At 46.1% G+C, this 20099-nt stretch overlaps 1 protein-coding gene across 1 annotated transcript in view; it reads left to right on the top strand.

The window, feature by feature from the left end:
- The window catches only part of Map3k19 (mitogen-activated protein kinase kinase kinase 19), a 30659-nt gene extending 12275 nt beyond the window's left edge, over positions 1 to 18384 (top strand). The window contains exons 5-13 of the mRNA XM_051204086.1: positions 137 to 249; positions 3825 to 3915; positions 5642 to 5714; positions 6014 to 6258; positions 7301 to 7344; positions 10123 to 12531; positions 13830 to 13979; positions 16133 to 16830; positions 17947 to 18384. Of these exons, the coding sequence (XP_051060043.1) occupies positions 137 to 249; positions 3825 to 3915; positions 5642 to 5714; positions 6014 to 6258; positions 7301 to 7344; positions 10123 to 12531; positions 13830 to 13979; positions 16133 to 16830; positions 17947 to 18013 (3890 nt within the window). The 3' untranslated portion in view covers positions 18014 to 18384. The remainder of the gene's footprint in view (positions 1 to 136; positions 250 to 3824; positions 3916 to 5641; positions 5715 to 6013; positions 6259 to 7300; positions 7345 to 10122; positions 12532 to 13829; positions 13980 to 16132; positions 16831 to 17946) is intronic.
- The last annotated feature ends 1715 nt before the right edge of the window (positions 18385 to 20099 follow it).

Below are 20099 nucleotides of genomic sequence, written 5' to 3'. Positions count from 1 at the left end.
CCTGACCATCCTTTCAGGGAAACCTGACCAAATGGAGCTGATTAAACCTAGAGACAGATCTGCCCATGAGACTGTTGAATCTTACAAAGCACACATCGTTTTTTTGTTTTGTTTTGTTTTGTTTTGTTTTTGACAGAAAGACATGTGGAGTCACTGCTGGACATCTGTCATGAGACAAGCTCTCCTCCAATGGATGTGACGGTTTCCAAAACCGAAAACCTCATCTTGCAGAGTATCAGCAGCAGTGAGGTGAGGGGGCCCACACAGAGAAATGGGCTAAAGAAAATACTAAAGGGAGAAAACGGGACAGAGTGGCAGTTAAGAATGCTCATTGCCTTAACAAAGGTCACAGGTTCACTTCCCAGCACCTACGTGGCAACCCACAATCACTATGTGTGTAGTGTAAGCTGGTCTTGAACTCTTGATCCTCCAACTCTAGTGTCCCAGGATCCTGTGGTATGCAACACCATGTCCCCAGCTGAGCAATTACAGTATTAATATATTTTAAAGATGTAATTGGGGGCTGGGGAGATGGCTCAACAGTAAAGGACACCAGCTGCTCTTCCAGATAACTTGGGTTTGATTTCTGGCACCCATATTGGGGTTGGCAACTATCTGTAACTTTTGTACCAGGAGGTTTGATACCCCCTTCTGGCCTCAGCTAGTAGTGCACAAATATGGTACACAGATATACAGGCAGGCAAAACACCCACAGACATAATTTTTTTAATGTAAATTAGCTAGTTAAGGTGGAGTGTGTATACATCTTAATTTCTACTGATACTACAAAATGCCCTAGACTGAGTGGCTTATAAACAACAGAAACTTATTTCTCAGTTATAGAGACTGAAGGGTTAGAATGGATGTTGTGTGACTTTTCCTGGGGATAGGTCAACAAATGTCTAGTCATCTGATAGGGCACAGACGACAGGCCAAAGAAAAGATTCCACTTACAGCTAGCTTGGTGACCCAATGAGTTCACTGGGATTGGTTAAGATCATGGGTGACCCAAAGGCGATGTGGGTGATGAATCCAGGAAAGCTGTATCCTTGAAACTCAGGATCTGCAGGAAGCTCAACTAGAGTCTCTCTCTCTCTCTCTGTCTCTGTCTCTCTCTCCCAGTAATTTTTTACTGCTTATATAACCTTGGGATGATCCTGAGTCTTGGAAGTTTTATGAGCTTCCTGAATCTTAGGAACTCCCCGGTGGGAGGGACTGTTTCAATTCAGAGATCATTGCTACACAACACATACACACTCCAAGTCTCTGGTTCACTCCTCATGCTGGCTCTCTGGTGTCTTGAGTAAGGTCACTAAGCCCGTTGCCAGAGCTCCACACTCATGAACTAACTAGGTCCCAAAGGTTTTGCTTCCTACCACCATCGCTTTGAGAGTTAGGACTCCAACATAAAATCCTTGTTGGGAGACAGGCATTCCATCTGTCATATATGTGGATAACACAGAAGGTTGTTGTAGCTTTGTCTTTACTAAATACCATGTCCTATGATTCCATTTATTTTAGATAGTTTTCAATTCTTTCATTATTATTTTCCTTTCAGTGTCAGACTCTTTGTTTTTAGCACATTTTTAGCTTCTAATGGCATTTAACTTTTTGAATTAAATTTACTTGTGGGGAGTGGAACTCACAGGCATGTTACAGTACCCATGGAAGTCAGAAGACAGCTTTTGGGAGTCAGTTCTCATACATGTGGGTTCCGGGATCAAGCTCAGGTTACCATTCTTGGCAGCAAGTGGCCTTTCCCCTGAGACATCTTCTTGACACTCCAATGACATTTTTATGAAATCTGTTCACAATCTAGTTTCCTATGCTTTACATCCTCCCTACCCTTCTTTCTCTTGGGTTTTAGAATCTTCTGGGAGCTGCAGTGTTTTGAAGTTCACAAGGCTAGAGTTATAGGACTGGGACCAAGAAATGCCCTTTATATTTATCAATTTTTTTGTCAGGTCCCATGGATCCCAGGCTGGCCTCAATCTCCTTAAGTAGCCAAGAATGACCTTGAACCACCCATACCTCTGCCTCTACTTTCCAAGTGTTCAGATTACAAATATATTTCATCATGCCCAGTTTTATGTGGTGCTGGGGCCATTCATTGAGCTAATCTCAAAATCATCATAACAACTTCCAGTAAAGGAGCATATCATGGACAATGACTCTGAGGCTGGTAAGATGCTTCAGAAGGTCAAGATGCTTACCACTGGTCCTGGAAAGATGGCTCAGAGATTGAGAGCATCTCTTCCAGTAGACCCAGGTTCAATTCCCAGCACCTACATGGCATCTCACAACTGTCTATAACCATAGTTACAGGAGATACAATAACCTTCACACAGACATGAAAGCAAGCAAATAACAAATAACACATAAAATAACATTAAGTAAAATCTTAAAAGAAGAAGGAGAAGGAGGAAAAGAAGAAGAAGAAGAAGAAGAAGAAGAAGAAGAAGAAGAAGAAGAAGAAGAAGAAGGAGAAGAAGGAGAAGAAGGAGAAGAAGGAGAAGAAGGAGAAGAAGGAGGAGGAGGAGGAGGAGAAGAAGAAAGAAGAAAGTTGTTTCCCACCAAGTCTGGCTATGAGTTTAGTCCCTAGGACCCAGGTGATGCAAATAGACAATGGCATCCTACGGTCTGTCTTCTGGTACCCACACATTCACTGCACCACAAGCCTGTGGACTCACGTGTATACACACACAAAGAAGTTAAATAAAAAAAATACATTTTAAAACACAATGGCCACTACCATACTAAGAAAACGCTTCCCTTTAAAGAGCGCTAAGTACTTCTCATCAATCAAGTTGGCTTTCAAACATAAGGATTATTTTCTAGAAAGCCAAAAGAAGTTTGAGAAGTTGCACTCTACGTTCAGAAAGCGGCCCTGGTGAAAACCGTAATCCGCTTTGCTGCTTGCTTCTGTCCCGGGTTCTGCAGCTTCCACGGGGGTGGGGATTTCTTCTGTAATGCCCCAGGGAAGAGCTGTGGAAACCACATTGTTCCTCTGGGGCTGCTTCCCTGTGACTGTGGCTGAAGAATTCTTTCCACTTACCCTTGCAGATGGGATTCGGGGCAGCTTAGCAGCCCAGATGCTAAAACCATGAAGTAGGAAGCACTGAGGGGCTCTGTGCTTGTGTCTCAGCTTTGATCTTCAGTTTCCATTATGCAACTAATCACATGGGCTCCAAGGGCTGAACCTTCCTTATTGTTGTAGTCCTAAACATTTCATCCATTTAAGAGGGAATCTTAGGTGTCACCTGCCCAAAAAAATAGTATGATTGACTATACTAATGCTTACATTAAAAACAAACAAACAAAACAGTGTGTGTGTGTGTGTGTGTGTGTGTGTGTGTGTGTGTGTGTGTGTGTGCATGTGGAGGTCAGAGGTCAGGCTTGATTGTGGTTCCTCAGGCTCCTATCCATTCTATCCATCATGGTTTTTTCTGAGACAGTGCCCTGCCCTGCCATTTTGTTTGTTTGTTTGTTTGTTTTGTTTTGTTTTGGATGTGAGCCTAGCCTTTAATGGCTGAGCCATCTCTCCATCCCGTTGTTTGTTTGTTGTTGTTGTTTTTTGAGTCAAAGTTCATCAATATACTCCTTGCTGTCCTGGAACTTGCACTGTAGACCCAGCTGCCCTAGAACACACAGAGATCTACCTGCCCGAGCTGGGATTAAAACCTGCGTCACTACTGCCCAGCTAACACCAGGCTCTTTAATGTGGATTCTGGGCACTGAACTCAGGTCCTCACATACCTATGCCGTGATTGTTTGCTGAGCATCTGCCCATAGCCTCACTGAACTTTCATTGTGTGATCTGACAGGACTTCAGCCTTGAGGAACACTGCTGCCTGTCCACACTGGCTGGGGAAGGAGAAGCTGCCCAGGGTGAAGACTGGCCATGCAGGACAGAAGGTATCCACTTCCTTCCATGACTTGTCCCCAAAGATAGCATTGATGCCTGGGGTTCTCTCAGAATTTCAGAAGTGTGTGGTGCAACTTCGAAATCCCAGACACCTGGGTGGTGGCGCACGCTTTTAATCCCAGCACTTGGGAGGCAGAGGCAGGTGGATTTCTGGGATCTTGAGGCCAGTCTGGTCTACAGAGTGAGTTCCAGGAAAGCCTCCAAAGCTACACAGAGAAACCCTGTCCCAAACAAACAAACAAAAAACTCACAAACAAATGAAGGAAATAAAACCTGGGACTGGAGAGAGCTCATTCAGTAAAGTGCTTGCTTTGCAAATGTAAGTCCCTGCGTGTGTGCTGGTAATCCCGGGGGCCCTAGCCTGCTAGCTGAGAGTTTCAGGAGAGTGGAATACCCAAAAAACAAAAAGAAAGTACACAAATGATGATGATGATAATGATAATAATAATAATATCCAGATGGACAGTGCCTGGGGAATGAGATTCTGGCTTTCTTATGTACGTTTACATCCACGAACACATACATTTAGAGCAAGAAGGAGAGGGAAGAGAGAGAATAAAAACCACCCATCATTCTGCTGTATCCTTTTTCTGAATCAGAGCCTTGGCAACTTGCCCCTCGCCATAGCGGCCACTTACTCCTGGATCCTCTGTACTTGATCCCTCTCCTGCTCAGCCAGCATCCACAGTCCCTTTCGTTATTGTCCAATGTCACCTGCGACCATCTCTTTCCCTTCAGAAGCTTCCATCAGCTCCAGGAGTCTGTTCATCCCAGATCCAAATACACTTCCCTCAGCCCTCTGTGCCCTGCTGCCCTGTGCTGACTTTCTTAGCCTTGCTTACCACCTCTCTCCAGGCTGATTATGATTCAGTAACCATTAAGTAATATGATCATCATCAAACCTCGAAAAAACTGATTAAAATAAATAAACCCTGGCCCCCTTTAGAGGAGTCCTGTGGTCAAATGCCTTTGACTTTCTTTTTTAAAAATTTTAATTATTATTTTATGTCCATTGGTGTGAGGGTGTCAGATCCCCCAGAACTGGAATTACAGACAGTTGTGAGCTGCCATGTGGGTGCTAGGATTTGAACCCATTGAGCGTGGTATCAGATTCCTTCCCTCTAAGCCATCCTGCCCTGAATCTGGAAATTATCATAAAACCAACCTTTTTATAGTGTGACATGACATTGTCACTCCCCAAAGTTCACACTCAACAATGGCACACTTGTACACACACACACACACACACACACACACACACACACTTTCGTGATATTTTAATCAAGTATATACTTTTCTGTTGGGCAAGATTCATTGCTATCCATAGCTACATAGGGCCATGGGTTGGAGCTGGGACATACCTGATACCACATGTTATATGCTGTAGAAAATGGCCAAACTCAATCTCCTAGCTAACATTTATTCTATAACCATTAAGAATAAATTTATCGCCAGGTGGTGGTGGTCCATGACTTTAATCCCAGCACTTGGGGCAGAGGATCTCTGTGAGTTCAAGGCTAGCCTGTTGGCAAAGAGAGTCCCAGGACAGCCAGACCTGTTTACACAAAGAAACCGATTCAAAACCACACTCTTCCACACACTGCACCCCCACACACAAACGAATAGACTTAATCTAAATAGACTAAGTGTTTCTCCCTCGTCTCAGGGAGTTCATTGCTTTCTTACTTCTTCTACTCCTGCCATGACTTTCTGCAGGTGTCGAGATCATCGTGATGTTTCCACCGTATCCTCCCCAAGAAACAAGCCAAGAAGATCGGAAAGAAAACAAGTAAGGAATATGTCTCCGGTCCTGAATTGTAATTTAAGGAGAAAAATATGGCGGCTGTGTAGCAACAAATACTATGAAGAGGGGCCAGATAATGAACAGACATCATGGAAGACAGCTTGCGGGGAGAAGGCTGCTTCCTTTATGGTGGCCACAGACACAGCAGGGCAGTGGTGGGGAGTACGCCCAGTGAATGAACTTCTTCCCGTTAGGCACCTCCAATGCCACCATATGGTAGGGGCCAAACTTTTAACACAGAGGGACCACCCAAGATCCACACTACCCCATGTCTCCCCTCTCAGGCAAGTGAGCTCAGTGCCTCCGGAGCGGGGACACGAGCACCCCGTCTCTCCACCAAACGCAGTAGAGATGGTGGGACCCACAGCAAGACCTCCATGTCTGCAGAGGGAAGGAAGTTCTGACGAGCTCCATGGTACGGACGTAGCCCTCCTACCACCGAGACCTTGCTTGGACCCAAGTACGGCTATGTCTGCAGCCGGGGAGGAGGCCCCCCACGTTCTGAAAGTGCAGCAAAGAAAACCTGAAGGTGAGTCAAGCACGTGCTTATTACTCACTGTTAAGGTTTCCATGCGAGAATATATTGTATGGCAAGCACATCCGCCCTCCCCCCTCCCCCTCTACTCCCTTCTCTCACCCCTGCTCCTTCCTATTAGTCCCCTTGGTACCCTAAACAATTGTACTTCTCTGTTCATCCCATATATACAAATGCAACTTTATGTATCTCTGTTAAAAAAAAAATCCAGAAACCACAAGTAAGATGAAACATATTAAGTCGAGCATTTAATTCTATAGTGGCGCTGGAGAGATAACTCAGTCACTAAAGTGCTTGCTTGCAAGCACAAGGATCTGAGTTCAATTCCCCAGAACCCATATTAAAAAAAAAAAAAAAAAAGCCAGGTATGATCACACGCGCTTGTCATCACAGCCCAGGGGTGGTTGATTCAGGAATATCTCTGGGACTCCCTGGCCATCCAGCCTAGCCAACTTGGTAAGTTCCAGGCCAGTGAGAGGTCTTGTTTCAAGAAACCAAGGTTAGTGGCACCTAAATGTTTGTGTGTGTCCTCTGAGCTCTACAAGCAAAGCACATCACACACCCACACATATATGACAATAGTGACGGCACATGGAACATTCTATGTTTCAGGGAAGAGTATTTCATGGGGGAGAAAAAACAAACTAGTGTAGGACAGGCTCAGCTGGGAGAGTGCTTGCTTAGCAGGCATGAAACCCTGGGTTTGGTTCCCAGGACTGAACTGGGCATAACACATACCTGTAATCCTAACACTCGAGGTCATCCTCGGCTACCTAGGGAGTTCCAGGCCAGCCTACCTGAGAGCGGGTCTCAAAAACAAACGAACAAACAAACTAACCCACAGCAACAATCCCTCCTGGTGGCTTTGACCTGAGGTTTTCTGGAAACATCCCATACCACTGTGTACACTGCACAGGAAGAAAGCATATTTTGAAACACTTCCCCACATACCTTAGCCTCTGCATTGCTCCATTAGTAGTAGGCTTTTCACCCTACTACTAAGAACACGCAATTCTTGTTTGTTTCTTTCTTATAGAGTTTCCTACTTCTGACGTGAGTCACAGTAGCCGAAGAGTTGAGGTAAGATTGGTTCCAGCATTTTTTACTTAGTTAAAACAACCACAAGCTCCACCAAACTACTCATTGTCAAATCCTTAGCAATGATAGCGTGGAGGAAATCTTAAAAACGATGGCTATTTTATGGAGAAGTCAGTTATTCGTGGGAATATTATCCCTTGCTCTATGAGTTGCTTCTCTGGGCAATTTCCTGTCCCCGGCTTATGAGGTGAAAGCATCTCTTAGTGTTAAGGGGTTACTGCAGGTATTGCAAATGAAAGCTGGGGACAGTGCCATTTCTAGGGCACTGGGTAAAGACCTCCAGGGACTGCCCCTGTACTCTATTTTCCTTACACATTTAAATATAGTAGGACTTGTGGCCAGCGACCTTTATAACAAGAATAAATTCTATTGACTGCTAAGTAGAGCTCAGGCCTAGAGAAGGCTCTGTGATCAGCGTAAGGATGGATTCTATTGATGGAGGATGCAAAGTTCACAGGGACCAGTTTCATAGGGATGTGCTCTATTCGATTGAGAGACAAAGCTCGGGATTAAGGCCTAAACAATGCTCAGGATACTGGCGGATTCAGGAAGGCTGGCTCATAGAATAGCAAAAGGCCACCAGGTTGATGGGCTACTTCTCACTCTGGCATTCCAGGTGACTGGGCGTCATCCGTTTTCTTCCATGGAAGAAAACAGGCCCGCATGATTGACAGTCCTGGTTCCTCCAATGCTGTGCCTCTTAGTTTTCTTTCACTCAACTCTTTTGTTTGTTTGTTTGTTTGTTTATTTATGTATTTAACTTTTTGAGACAGGGTATCACTATGTAGCCCTGTCTGGTCTCAAACTCACAGGGATCCAGTTCCTCCTGCCCTTGCCTCCCGAGTGCTGAATTGAAGCTGTGGGTCACCACGCCACTCAACCTTACATTTGTCCAAATCCCAGGTAACCTCCCACCCCCACCGTGGAGTTTTTCCTGCATCTGCAATTTAAAAAGGAAAGCTTCTGGGAAGATCCTGGTCGCTTTTCCGTTTTCCCAGCTCTCCTGGCCCTCAGGGTCCTGGGAGACATGGAAACGCCTGTGCACACCTGTGCATCAGCTCATGAGTGATGGCTCTGCACACCTGCTAATCAGCACGTGAGAGACACCTGTGCGACAGTATTAGCATGTGAGAAAGCTTTTGAAAGGGACTTCCTAACACTGGAACATGCCTCTCTCTCTGTCTCTGTCTGTGTGTGTGCGCGTGCGTGCGTGCATGTGGCCAGAGATCAGGCTCAGGTGTTGTTTCCCAGGCACTGTCCACCTTGCTTTTTGAGACAGGGTCTTTCACTATGGAATTACACTAGGTTCATCAGCCAGCAAACTCCAGGGATCTGTTTTACACCCCCACCCCAACACTGGGATTCCAAGCGTGTTCCACCATGGTAGCATGTGTTTGTCCTTGCAAGGCAAGCACTTTACTGACTGAATCATTTCCTCATTCCTTATTTCCTTATTTTTGAAAATGGGGGAAAATTCAGGCAATAAATTTGAGGGAGATACATATCACATGACGCCCGAGTTTCTAATAGCTGGGTCCTCCCCTACCTGCTTACCCCTAGCTGGCAACTGAAAATTCAAGCTGTAGCTCTCAATCACTATGAACAATTCATGTCCACAAGTAATCTGATATAATTTGGTTATGGAGTTTGTGTACATGAGAAAACACCACAAAGAAAAGAAACTCCCACTCGGGAACTTTATAGCTAAACAGGCTGAATGCGATACTTTGTATTACACTGCCACCTAGCGGTCAGACCTAATTAAAACTAGCTGAGTTTGAAATAGTTTGGAATAGTTTGGAGGGCAAAGGAGAAGGAAGAGCTATTGAGGAGTCTGGAGAGATGGCTTAGTGCTTAAGAGCACTTGTCACCATAGCCTGGCTAAGGTATTTATTTTTACTTTGTGTGTGTGTGTGTGTGTGTGTGTGTGTGTGTGTGTGTGAGAGAGAGAGAGAGAGAGAGAGAGAGAGAGACTATGTGCATGTAGACATCAGAAGACATCTTGGGGGCATCAGCCCTCTCCTTCCACCTTGTGGGTCCCAGGAATCAAACTTAGGTATCGGGCTTGCTGGTAGGCGCCTTTACCCAAAGAGCCATCTTGTCTGGTCCTGATTTGGGTTTCATTTTCTTTGTGCAAGTGCTTATTTATTGGCAAGTACTCTAGCCCAGGCTGTATACAGCGTGTGACCTTACCCTTCTCTGACCCTCTTGCCTCCACCTCTGCAGCATGGGGTTATAGGTGTACACACGGTGCCCTGTTTACGCGATGCCGGGGATCAAAGCCGGGCCTCACGCATACCAGGCGAGCACGCCTCTAACTGAGCTCCATCCCCAACCCCAGATTTTGGTTTTAGAAATTGTGATCTTTCTGGCTTGCTGACATATTGATGCAGCTAAGTGGAAGAGCATTTACCCAGGATGCACAAGCTCCGAACAAAACATGTGGCTCTCAGGATGGCATTATACTTCAAAGGCTTTCCCTAAGCGGGTATTCCAACTTTTTGATTTAAGCCAGGTGCTGGCACACGCCTTTAATCCTAGCACTCAGGAGGCAAAGGCAGGCAGGTTTCTGAGTTTGAGGCCAGCCTGTCTACAGAGTGAGTTTCAGGGTAGCCAAGGCCACAGAAAAACCATCACAAAACAAACAAACAAACAAACAAACAAACGAACTTCCTGACTTTAAATCAGTGAATATGGTACTCATGTACTTTTCTGCACTCATTGGTTTTTTGGGTTTCTCTCTCTTTCTCTCTCTTTTAGTTTCCTCTGCCTCCACTATCACTCTTGCCCATGAGATCTTGTGTCCTCGATATGGAAAAAAGTCACAAGTTTCCAAGAAACAATGAGAGAAAAGTCCCAAGCTTCACCCACTCTGTGCCTAAGCTCTTGGAGCCTCTTAGCCAATCAGTTGATTTTAGCTCGTCAAAGAGCCATCAAGAAGTCACGTGGAAGGGAGCAGGGGAACAGAGCCTCAGGGCGTCTGACAGTGCCATTTGGTCTAGAAACATGTGCTCTTTCCAGAAGGTGAACCGTCCCAGAAACCAGGCAGAGAGTTGGCGATCCCCGGAAATCATCGGAGGATGGGACAAAACCGAAACCTCTTGCTTTGAGGAAGGGCCAGCATTGGTTTCCTGTGAGGAGGTCAAGGAAGGCAATGTTCTCACAGAGAGGGAAAGGGGTAGTGAGTGCCATGATAGCCAAGTGAGAGAAGGGGGTGAAAACTCCCAGTATCCTTCATCAAGAAAAGAAGAAAGCTCAACAGCCACAGCGTTTGAACACGACTCCGAAGCTGTGTGCACCACTCACAGCAAGCTTCAGGAAGCCTCGAATGCAGAGGAAAAAGAGATCAGAAACCAGGAAGTTCCTGATTCGGAAAGCAACCCTTTACACAAAGCTGGAGCAAAGGAACCGCCAGCTGCCACAGAAGAGTTTAGAGTTCTAAAGAATGTATCCAGTACGGACTCCCACGGCTCTCTCGAAGAGCTCCTAGAAGGCCATAAAGACACAGAAGAGAGCAACAAAGTATCGGTAGAGGAATCAACCAAACCAGAAACGAATGGGATGGTGCCTCTTGTCCACATCATATTCCCTGGAGAAGGAACACACAGGGAGTCAGCTACAGCCAAAGCAAACCTCCAAAAGAGAAAGCACACTGTGCAGAACAGCAGTAGCCTCTACACACTTGCTCAACAAGAACAGGACAAACGCCAGACAAATACTCACAGAGCCTCGTTGGATTCAAGGACCAAGACCAGAAACAGACCGCCTCCCAATCTCACAGTTTCCAGCCAAGCTTCCATTAACCCCAACAGACATAAGAACAGCATAAAAACTCAAGTTTTCCCTGCTTTGGAAGTCACGGACCCCAGACCCCATCTGTCACCTAAGATTCAAAGGAGAGCACCTCCAACAGAAAAGAAGAAAGCAACGCACCAGACCCAGAGCCCTAAAAAGCAAGCGTTTCCTCGAATCTGTAAAAACTCAGGTGTAAAGAAGCCGTGTGTTCCCCTCTTGGCTGAAACAACAGATCCAAGACCGCACTTCCAGGACTTGAAGTATAGTGACATGTTCAAAGAAATCAATTCGACCTCCAACGGACCAGGAATCTACGAGATGTTTGGGACTCCCATTTACAGTCACATTCGAGAGGCAGAAAGGCACCAACACAGGTATTACCGTGAAATATGCATGGCTCCACTGGGCCGATGTGTCCCCAGTAAATGTCACTCTTCCCAAAGTGACAGGAACGGCAAGAGCAGAGCCAAACTTCTTCAGAAGAGGCCCCACATTAAAGCCCCGAAGCCTTCGCTTGGTCTCAAGCAAAACCACAAAGGGTTGATTTCTAAAGAAAGGGGTTGCAAGGCTACGGGTAGCCACAGGGAGGGGGGTGTTTCAGAACCAGACTGGCCGATTAAATCTTCAGGAAATGGCTCTCAGTCTGCTAAAGAAGAAGTTCAGCTCACAATGTTGATACCGATCCCTGAGCAATCCCCTGAACAGAAAGAGACCCCTCCCGTCTCAGATCTATCCATTGTTGAGGAAATCATCACGGAGGAGGATGCTGATGAAGGAGGCATTTGCACCAGTGACATACTTACTCAAAGCCTTGGAGATCTAAAAGGGCTTGGAGAGCTGCACCAGCAGACCCTGCTTGTCCCCTCAGAAAACAGCTGGGCTGTGGCACTCAGAGGCAAGAGTTCAGGCAGGCATGTGTCACCAGAAAAGCAGGATGTAGAGCCTCTTGACAAAGTCAATGCTGGCCTGATGTTCATGGATTACCTAGAAATCGATAGCCTTTCAGATAAGTCTAAAACACCCATGAGCTTTCCGAGTTTCTCTTTCCATGAGAACACAGAAAGTGCACCTTCCCCCACAGAACAACACTGGACGCATTCTTTGGATCAGGACAGCTTAGAAAATAACTCTGTCACATATCAAACATTTGGGAAGATTACGAGAGAAATCTTAGACCCAGTAAAGAATGAAGAATTGACTGATGAGTTGCTAGGGTGTCTGGTTGAAGAACTATTAGCACTTGATGAGACAGATAGCAGCTCTTGCCAAATAATGACAAATGAGGCAGAGGCCGGAAACCTGAACCTTGTTTTCAGCAGGAGAGCTAACACTATCGAAGAACTGGACAGAGAGACAACAAATGTCAAACTACAGGTTGGTCTGATTAGAATCAGAATGCATTGGGGTGGGAAGGACCTTAGAGACAATCCAGTTCAAAACTCTTATTTTTAATTACACATATTTGTGTGTGTGTGTGTGTGTGTGTGTGTGTGTGTGTGTGTGTGTGTGTGTGGCCATGCTGTCCTGGAACTCACTTTTGTAGACCAGGCTGGCCTCGAATTCACAGAGATCCACCTGCCCCTGCCTCCTGAGTGCTGGCATTAAAGGCGTGTGCCACCACTGGCAGATTTAGGCTACAATTCTCGGTGTCTTTTTTCTTCTTTGAGACAAGGTCTTTTGTAGCCCAGGCTGCCCTTGAACTCATTATGTAGCTGAGGATGACCTTCAAGTTCTTTTTAAATTTTTATTAATTTATTTTACATCTCAACCACAGTTTCCCCTCTCTCCTCTCCTCCCATGCCATCTCCACCCCCGCCCCAATCCACTCCTCATCTGTGTCTGTTCAGAAAGGGACAGGCCTTACATGAATATCAGCAAAGCATGGCATATCAAATTGCCATAAGACTAAACACCTCCCCTGGTGCTTGGCAAGGCAATCCAGTGTGAGGAATAGGTTCCCAAGAGGCAGCCAAAGCATTGGGGACAGCCCTTGTTCCCACTGTTAGGAGTCACACAAGTCCCAAGCCACAATACTGTTACATGTATAGAGGGCTTAGGTTGGTCCCCTGTAGGCTTCCAGACCTTGAGCTTCTAATCTTCCTGCTTCTGCCTGGTTCATGTGATGCTGAGTTGTCACTCTACCAACTCAGCACACCCTGAGTTCTCGGTGTGGGCTTATTTCTGGAATTTAGCTACTTGGACTCTCTGCCTTGAGATCACCTGAGGTAATTTAACACAGCAAAACTATTTATTTAAAGTAGGTCAGTATTTTGTTCAATGATGACATTTTCAGTCGAAGGCAGATAACTTCCAGTGATCACCAGACAGTTGCAGGCTATAGAGCCTCACGATTCCTTTAAAAAGTAAGTTTATGATTTTGTGTTGGACCACATAGACTCACAGCTACCCTAGGCTGCACACAGGTGTGGTGGGCTGCTCGAAGGTGTCCTGGGCTGTTGGTGGCACGTTGTTTGTAATCACAGCACTCGGGGCATAAAGGCAGTAGCGCCAGAAGTTAGAGGTGATCCTTGGTTACATAGTGAATGGCAGGCCGGCTGGCTGGGGCTCCCTGATACCTTGTCTCAAGAAAGGAAGAGGAGGCAGATGGCTTGTGTTCTTAACTCCCCCACAAGGAACCAGAGCTTAATGATACCCTGTTGCCGCTTTCCCAGAGGTGTATGAACGGATTCAGGATATATGACAAGGAAGAAAACTTTCTTAAGGCTTACGAAAAGAAGACACTTTCTGACAAGAGTTTACAACATGGAGAGGCTATATTCTGGACCAAGGGTGAGATCCTTGGGAGAGGAGCATATGGCACCGTAAGTCCACCTCGAGCCCCGATGCTAGAACTTTCCACCAACCCTGACTCCACCAACAATGCCTATACTTAGGGTATTTTCAGCTGGGAGCCACAGAAGCACAGAAACAAACTTGCTTCAAGGGGAATATGTCTCTCTCTTTGTGCATGTGAGAGGTGTGGAGTGGATTTGATGTTGGCAAAGGCGTTTTTAGAGACTTAACCATTTCCTCTAGACCAGCAGTCTCACAGGCTCTCGCTCGCTCTCAGGCAGTGACTTCCCATTGCACTTCTAACCTCTCTTCATTCCAAGTTCAAGCCCAGCACTATCCACCCTCCCCCCCCCCCCCGACACTTGACAAAAGTAACTTAAGGACACAGTGACCCATTTTGGCTGGAAGTGTGAGGGTATAGTTTGCCATGATGAGGAAGTCATGGCAGCAGAAGCCGGAGGCAGTTGGTCACATGACACCCGGAGAGAGATGGATGTTGGTGCTCAGATCACCTTCCCCTTTTATTCAGCCCAGGCCCACAGCCCAGGGGATGGTTCCGGCCACATTCACGGTGGGTCTTTCTACCTTAGTTAAGCTAACTTAGAAATTCCCTCACAGACATGTCCAGATGTGTGTCACCTAGGTGAGTCTAGATTCTGTCAAGTTGACTGTCAATACTAACCCTCAATGAGCCCATTGGGAAAGAAATCTCTCCCTCCAGTGGCTCAATATAGCACTGGAGACTGGGAGACTTACCATGGGGGGGGGCAAACTCAAATGCTTTTCTTTGTGTTTTGGGAGTTGCACAAATGACCCCCCCCCCAAGTTTTAGCGGTCTAAAGAATATTGAGTAGACAGGTCTATGGAGTCTCTAGCTGAGGATCCTTCAGGAATCCACATTATGGGGTAACTGGCAGGACCTGCTCCCTTCTCTTTCTGGAGAGCTGTATTCTGACTTAGCCCCTGTGTTCTTTTGGTGAGGGGCTTTCGCAGACCAGCATCTGATACTCTCACCAGGGAAATATGTGAGACAAATGTCATATCAGTTTTATAGATAAGAAAACTAATACAAGAGCATACATGGGAGGCCGGAGGGGCTGCTCAGTTTGTAAAGTGCTTGCTGTGCAAGCATAAGGACCCGAGTTTGATCCCTGGTGCTTCCATGGGAACTGGTGCTGTACCACACTACAATCTCGGCACAGGGGAGGGAGAGACGGAAGGGGTCCTAGGGCTCAATGGCTAACCCAATTGGATACCCAGTGTCAACCGTTGGACACACACAACTCCACAAATACATCTGACTACTGCTGCGTGTAGTGAGACACACTGTAGTCCCAGCACTTGGGAGAAGGCAGAAGGATCAGGAATTTAAGGTAATCTTCAGCTACAAAGTGAGTCTGAGGCATCCTGAACTACATAAGACACGGTCTTCAAAAAACAGACAAGGGCTGGAGAGACGGCTCATCAGTTAAAAACATTTCCTGGTCTTCCAAAGGACTTGTGTCCATCCACATGGGGCAGCTCATAACCACCTATAACCCCAATTCTAAGTGACCCAGCACCCTCTTTTGTACACACACACACACACACACACACACACACATAGACACACACACACACACACATATATGTATATATAAGATATACAAATAATTACATAAATAAAAATAAAAAGACAATTTTTTTTTTCAGACTGGGTCTCACTATGTAGCCCTGGCTGACCTGGAACTGTGTAGACCAGGCTGACCTGGAACTGTGTAGACCAGGCTGACTTGGAACTGTGTAGGGCAGGTTGCCCTTGAACTGACTGAGATCTCCCTGCTTCTGGCTCCCATGTGCCGAGATAAAAGCATGTGCCAAGATGTCAGTTTTTTACAAAACTAAGACAAGCAAGCAAAAAGAAAAAATCCAATACAAACTTATCCAAAAATAGATACCTGGGGGTATATAGTATTGTGAATCAGTTTGCATTGATCTAATCATGTGACTATGAATCAATTTGCCACCTGTCCATCATGTTTGCTCACTGCCATCTTAAATGCAGAGTTTGATTAATCATGTCTCATTTAGCTGGGGATGGATTGACTTAGAGGACAGAAAGTGTCTGGGAAGCGAAGGGAAAGGCACTTTTGAACACATTGCTCTGTCATAAATTCAGTAGTACGTACTGACTTGTTTGTAGGTTTACTGTGGGCTGACTAGCCTAGGACAGCTAATAGCTGTGAAGCAGGTGGCCTTGGATACTTCGGATAAACTGGCTACTGCGAAAGAATACCGGAAACTGCAGGAGGAAGTGGATTTGCTGAAGGCACTGAAGCATGTCAACATAGTGGCTTATCTAGGGACGTGCTTAGAGGAGAACACGGTGAGCATCTTCATGGAATTTGTCCCTGGCGGCTCTATCTCTAGTGTTATCAACCGCTTCGGGCCCCTGCCCGAGACGGTGTTCTGCAAATACACACGACAGATCCTGCAAGGTGTTGCTTATCTCCACGAGAACTGTGTGGTCCATCGAGACATCAAGGGGAACAACGTCATGCTCATGCCAACTGGAACGATAAAGCTCATTGACTTCGGCTGCGCCAAGCGTTTGGCCTGGGCAGGCTTAAACGGTACTCACAGTGACATGCTGAAGTCCGTGCGCGGGACTCCATACTGGATGGCCCCTGAGGTCATCAATGAGTCTGGCTATGGAAGGAAATCGGATATCTGGAGCATCGGCTGCACCGTGTTTGAGATGGCTACCGGGAAGCCTCCTCTGGCTTCCATGGATAGGATGGCAGCCATGTTTTACATTGGAGCCCACAGAGGCCTGATGCCTCCTCTACCCGACCGATTCTCAGAACCTGCTGCAGACTTCGTGCGCTTGTGCCTGACCAGGTGAGAAAAATCAAAGAAGGGAGGAGATACCTAGAGACCGGAAGCAGCTCTTTCGTTCACAACGTACAGCCCATTTAAAGTTCCGTTTCAGGGGCTGGGTTGTATCTCAGTTGGCAGAGAGCTTACCTAGCTGGGCATGCTGGATGCCTGTAGCCTCAGCACTCAGGAGGTGGAGGTAGAAGGGTCAGAAGTTCAAACGCAGCATGGGATACATGAAAGCCTGTCTCAACAAACAGACCCAAACAGTATGAACAACTGGAATTCACTCTGTAGACCAGGCTGACCTTGAACTCACAGAGATCTGTCTGCCTCTAACTCTGCCTCCCGAGTGCTGGGATTAAAGGCATGTGCCACCACCACCACCTGGCTAGGGGTTTGTGCTAAAAAACCAACCAACCAACCAACAAACAAACAAAAAACCCTCAAAATTAGATATTTATTTAATTCTTCCAGTGAGTTAGATTTAATTTTTTTTTTTTTAAGTGAGACAAGGTGTCATGTAGCCCAGGATGGTCTCAAGCTCTACAAATCCAAGGATAGCCTTGGATTTCTGATTTTTTTTTTTTTTTTTTTTTTGCTTCCACCTAAATACTGGATTATAGGTGAGCACCTCCTAGCCCAATTTGTGCAGTACTAGGACGTTGTTTGTGCTAGACAAGCACTTCAGCCATTAAACCATAGCCCCCGTCTGTAGGTATTGTTAACCCTCACTTTACAGGGCAGCAAAGTGTGCATCACTTGCTTGAGGTTACAGTTAAAAACTGGGGTTGTAGTTCAAGCCAGTCCACAGGACGAGCAGCAGTTAGTTGTGCCTCCATCCTTTTAATTTGATTAATTAATTAACTAATTAATTGTGTGTGTATGCACCATGTGTGGATTCCTGAGGAGACTGGAAGAGGATAGCAGAGCTCCTGGTGTTGGAGTTCGGGTAATTGTGAGCCACTCAACATGGGTACCAGGAACTAACTATACATAGTCCTTTTCAAGAGCAACAAAACTGAACCATCTCTCCAGCCCCAGGGCCTCCTCCATCTTAATAGTTTGCATCAGATTCAAGAAGATCTGGTAGTGGTCACGTTACTATGTGTTACTTCTAATGTGCTTTCTCCCTCTTAGGGATCAGCATGAGAGACCTTCTGCTCTCCAACTCTTGAAGCACTCCTTTCTGAAGAGAAGCCAGTGAGCTTGCACCAGCTCCCACTCTAGTCTCCCCACCCCGACTCCTGGCTCTGCTGTGGGGAATGATGGTTAAAGGGCTTATTTTCCTAATATAAATCCAACCTAGTCCAATTTAACCAGATCCTGCAGCATTATTGGGAAGTTTTAGTTCCATACTGACCTTAAACTTCAGGCATGACTGTCTATTTGCATGAGAAGAAACTTTCATAATAATAAATTTTAAAACCCCACCAAAACCCCATTCCAGTGTTTACAATTTTGATTGCTCAAGAACTATCTCCATTGCCTTATATGCTTCTTTTAATTTTTTTTTGCACAGGGTCTCACTACATAGCCCTGACTGCCCTGGAACTCACTATGTGGAGCAGGTTGACATCAAACACAGAGATCTGCCTGCCTCTACCTTGGGGTGCTGGGATTAAAGGTGTGTGCCACCACATCTGGCTTACTTCTTTCAATTTTAAGTTTAAATCACACACATTTTGCCCGATAATGTGCTTATTTATTTGTGTGTATGTGCTTATCTGTGTGTACATGTGTAAGTCAGAGGTTGAAATTTGGTGTCTTCTTCTGTTGCTGTCTACTTTATTGTTTGAGGTAGGGGTTCTCTGTGGACCTGGAGTTCACCCATTGGCTAGGCTAGCCGGCTCACCAGCTCCAGGAATCCTCCTGTCAAAAGATTTATTTTATGTGTGCCCAAGTGTATGTATGCACACTGGGTGAGTACAGGTGTCCATGGAGGCCAGCAGAATGACTTCAGATGCCCTAACACTGGAGTTATAGGTAGTTGTGAGCCACCTGATATGGGTACTAGGAACCGCACCCACATCCTTTGCAAGAGTAACATATCCTATCAACTCTGCTGTGGGTACTCTCCAGGTCCTCTTCTATGGTTTCTTTTTTTTTTCAACGTGTGAGTGGGGGATTGCATTCAGGCACTCAAGCTTGCACAACCAGCACTTTAACCACTGAGTTACCGCCTCAGCCACCCATGGCTTAATTCTTGCAAAAGAAGTCTGAAGAAAGCAGGGAAAGTAGGGTGAGATCTCCTAAGGATTGCTGACTGTGATAGTGAAACAACTTGGCAGAAATACACACATACACAGACAGACAGACAGACACACACACACACACACACACACACACACACACAGGGCCATACTTTAGCTACTACAGCTTGGAATCTCCCCAGGAATCTCTCGATAACCTAGCCTAGAAACATCAGGGTGTGTCACAGGAGCTGAGGGCCTTGTATTCTGTCTCTGAACTCAGAAGAAGCTGGGCAGCTGCTTGCAGATCTCCATTGCTAAGTCTGCCTGCTTTTTTGAGTTCTCGTTTGAAAAAGTCTAACTTTTGGGCTGGGAAGATGCTGCTCTTTGGTTCCCAATATCCAGGTCAGGTGGTTCATTACCACCTGACACTCCAGCTTCAGAGGGCCTGTCACCTTCTTCTGGCCTCTGCAAACACGTGGCATATACTTACACACATACAGGTAAAAATCAGTATTAAAAAAACAAAACACTATTTTCTTTTTGTTTCTTCTTCTTCTTTTGTTAATATTCTTTTCTTGATGCTTTCTCGCTGTGTCTCCAAGACCCCCGTACTGGCTAGTTTTATGTCAATGTGACACAAGCTAGAGTCACTTGAGAGGAGGGAACCTCAACAGAGAAAATGCCTTCATGCGACTGGTCTATATGCAAGTCTGCATGTGGTGCATTTTCTTAGTGGTTGGCGTTGGGGAAGTCCTACTCATTGTGGATGGAGACCCCTGGTGGTCCAAGGTGCTGTGAGAAAGCGGGCGGAGGAGGCCTTGGTGAGCAAGCCAGGAAACAGTTCCTGTATGGCCTCTGCATCAGCTCCTGCCATTTTTCCTTGCCCGACTTTCCTCAGCGAAGGACTGTGATACAGGAGTACGAGGTGAAATAAACCCTTTCCTCTCCAGTTGCTTTTTGGTCATGGTGTTTTATCACAGCAGTAAAAACTATGACAGCATCCCCCCACGTCTACAGCTGCTTGCCCACCTCCACGCCCAGCTTTAAAGGCATGGCTTTCCCTTACTAGCTCCCCCCTCCCAGCGCTGTACACATTTA

The sequence above is a fragment of the Phodopus roborovskii genome, unplaced genomic scaffold, assembly GCF_943737965.1.
Source record: "Phodopus roborovskii unplaced genomic scaffold, PHOROB, whole genome shotgun sequence".
NCBI classification, from domain to species: domain Eukaryota; kingdom Metazoa; phylum Chordata; class Mammalia; order Rodentia; family Cricetidae; genus Phodopus; species Phodopus roborovskii.
This window is presented reverse-complemented; position numbering and strand designations above follow the sequence as displayed.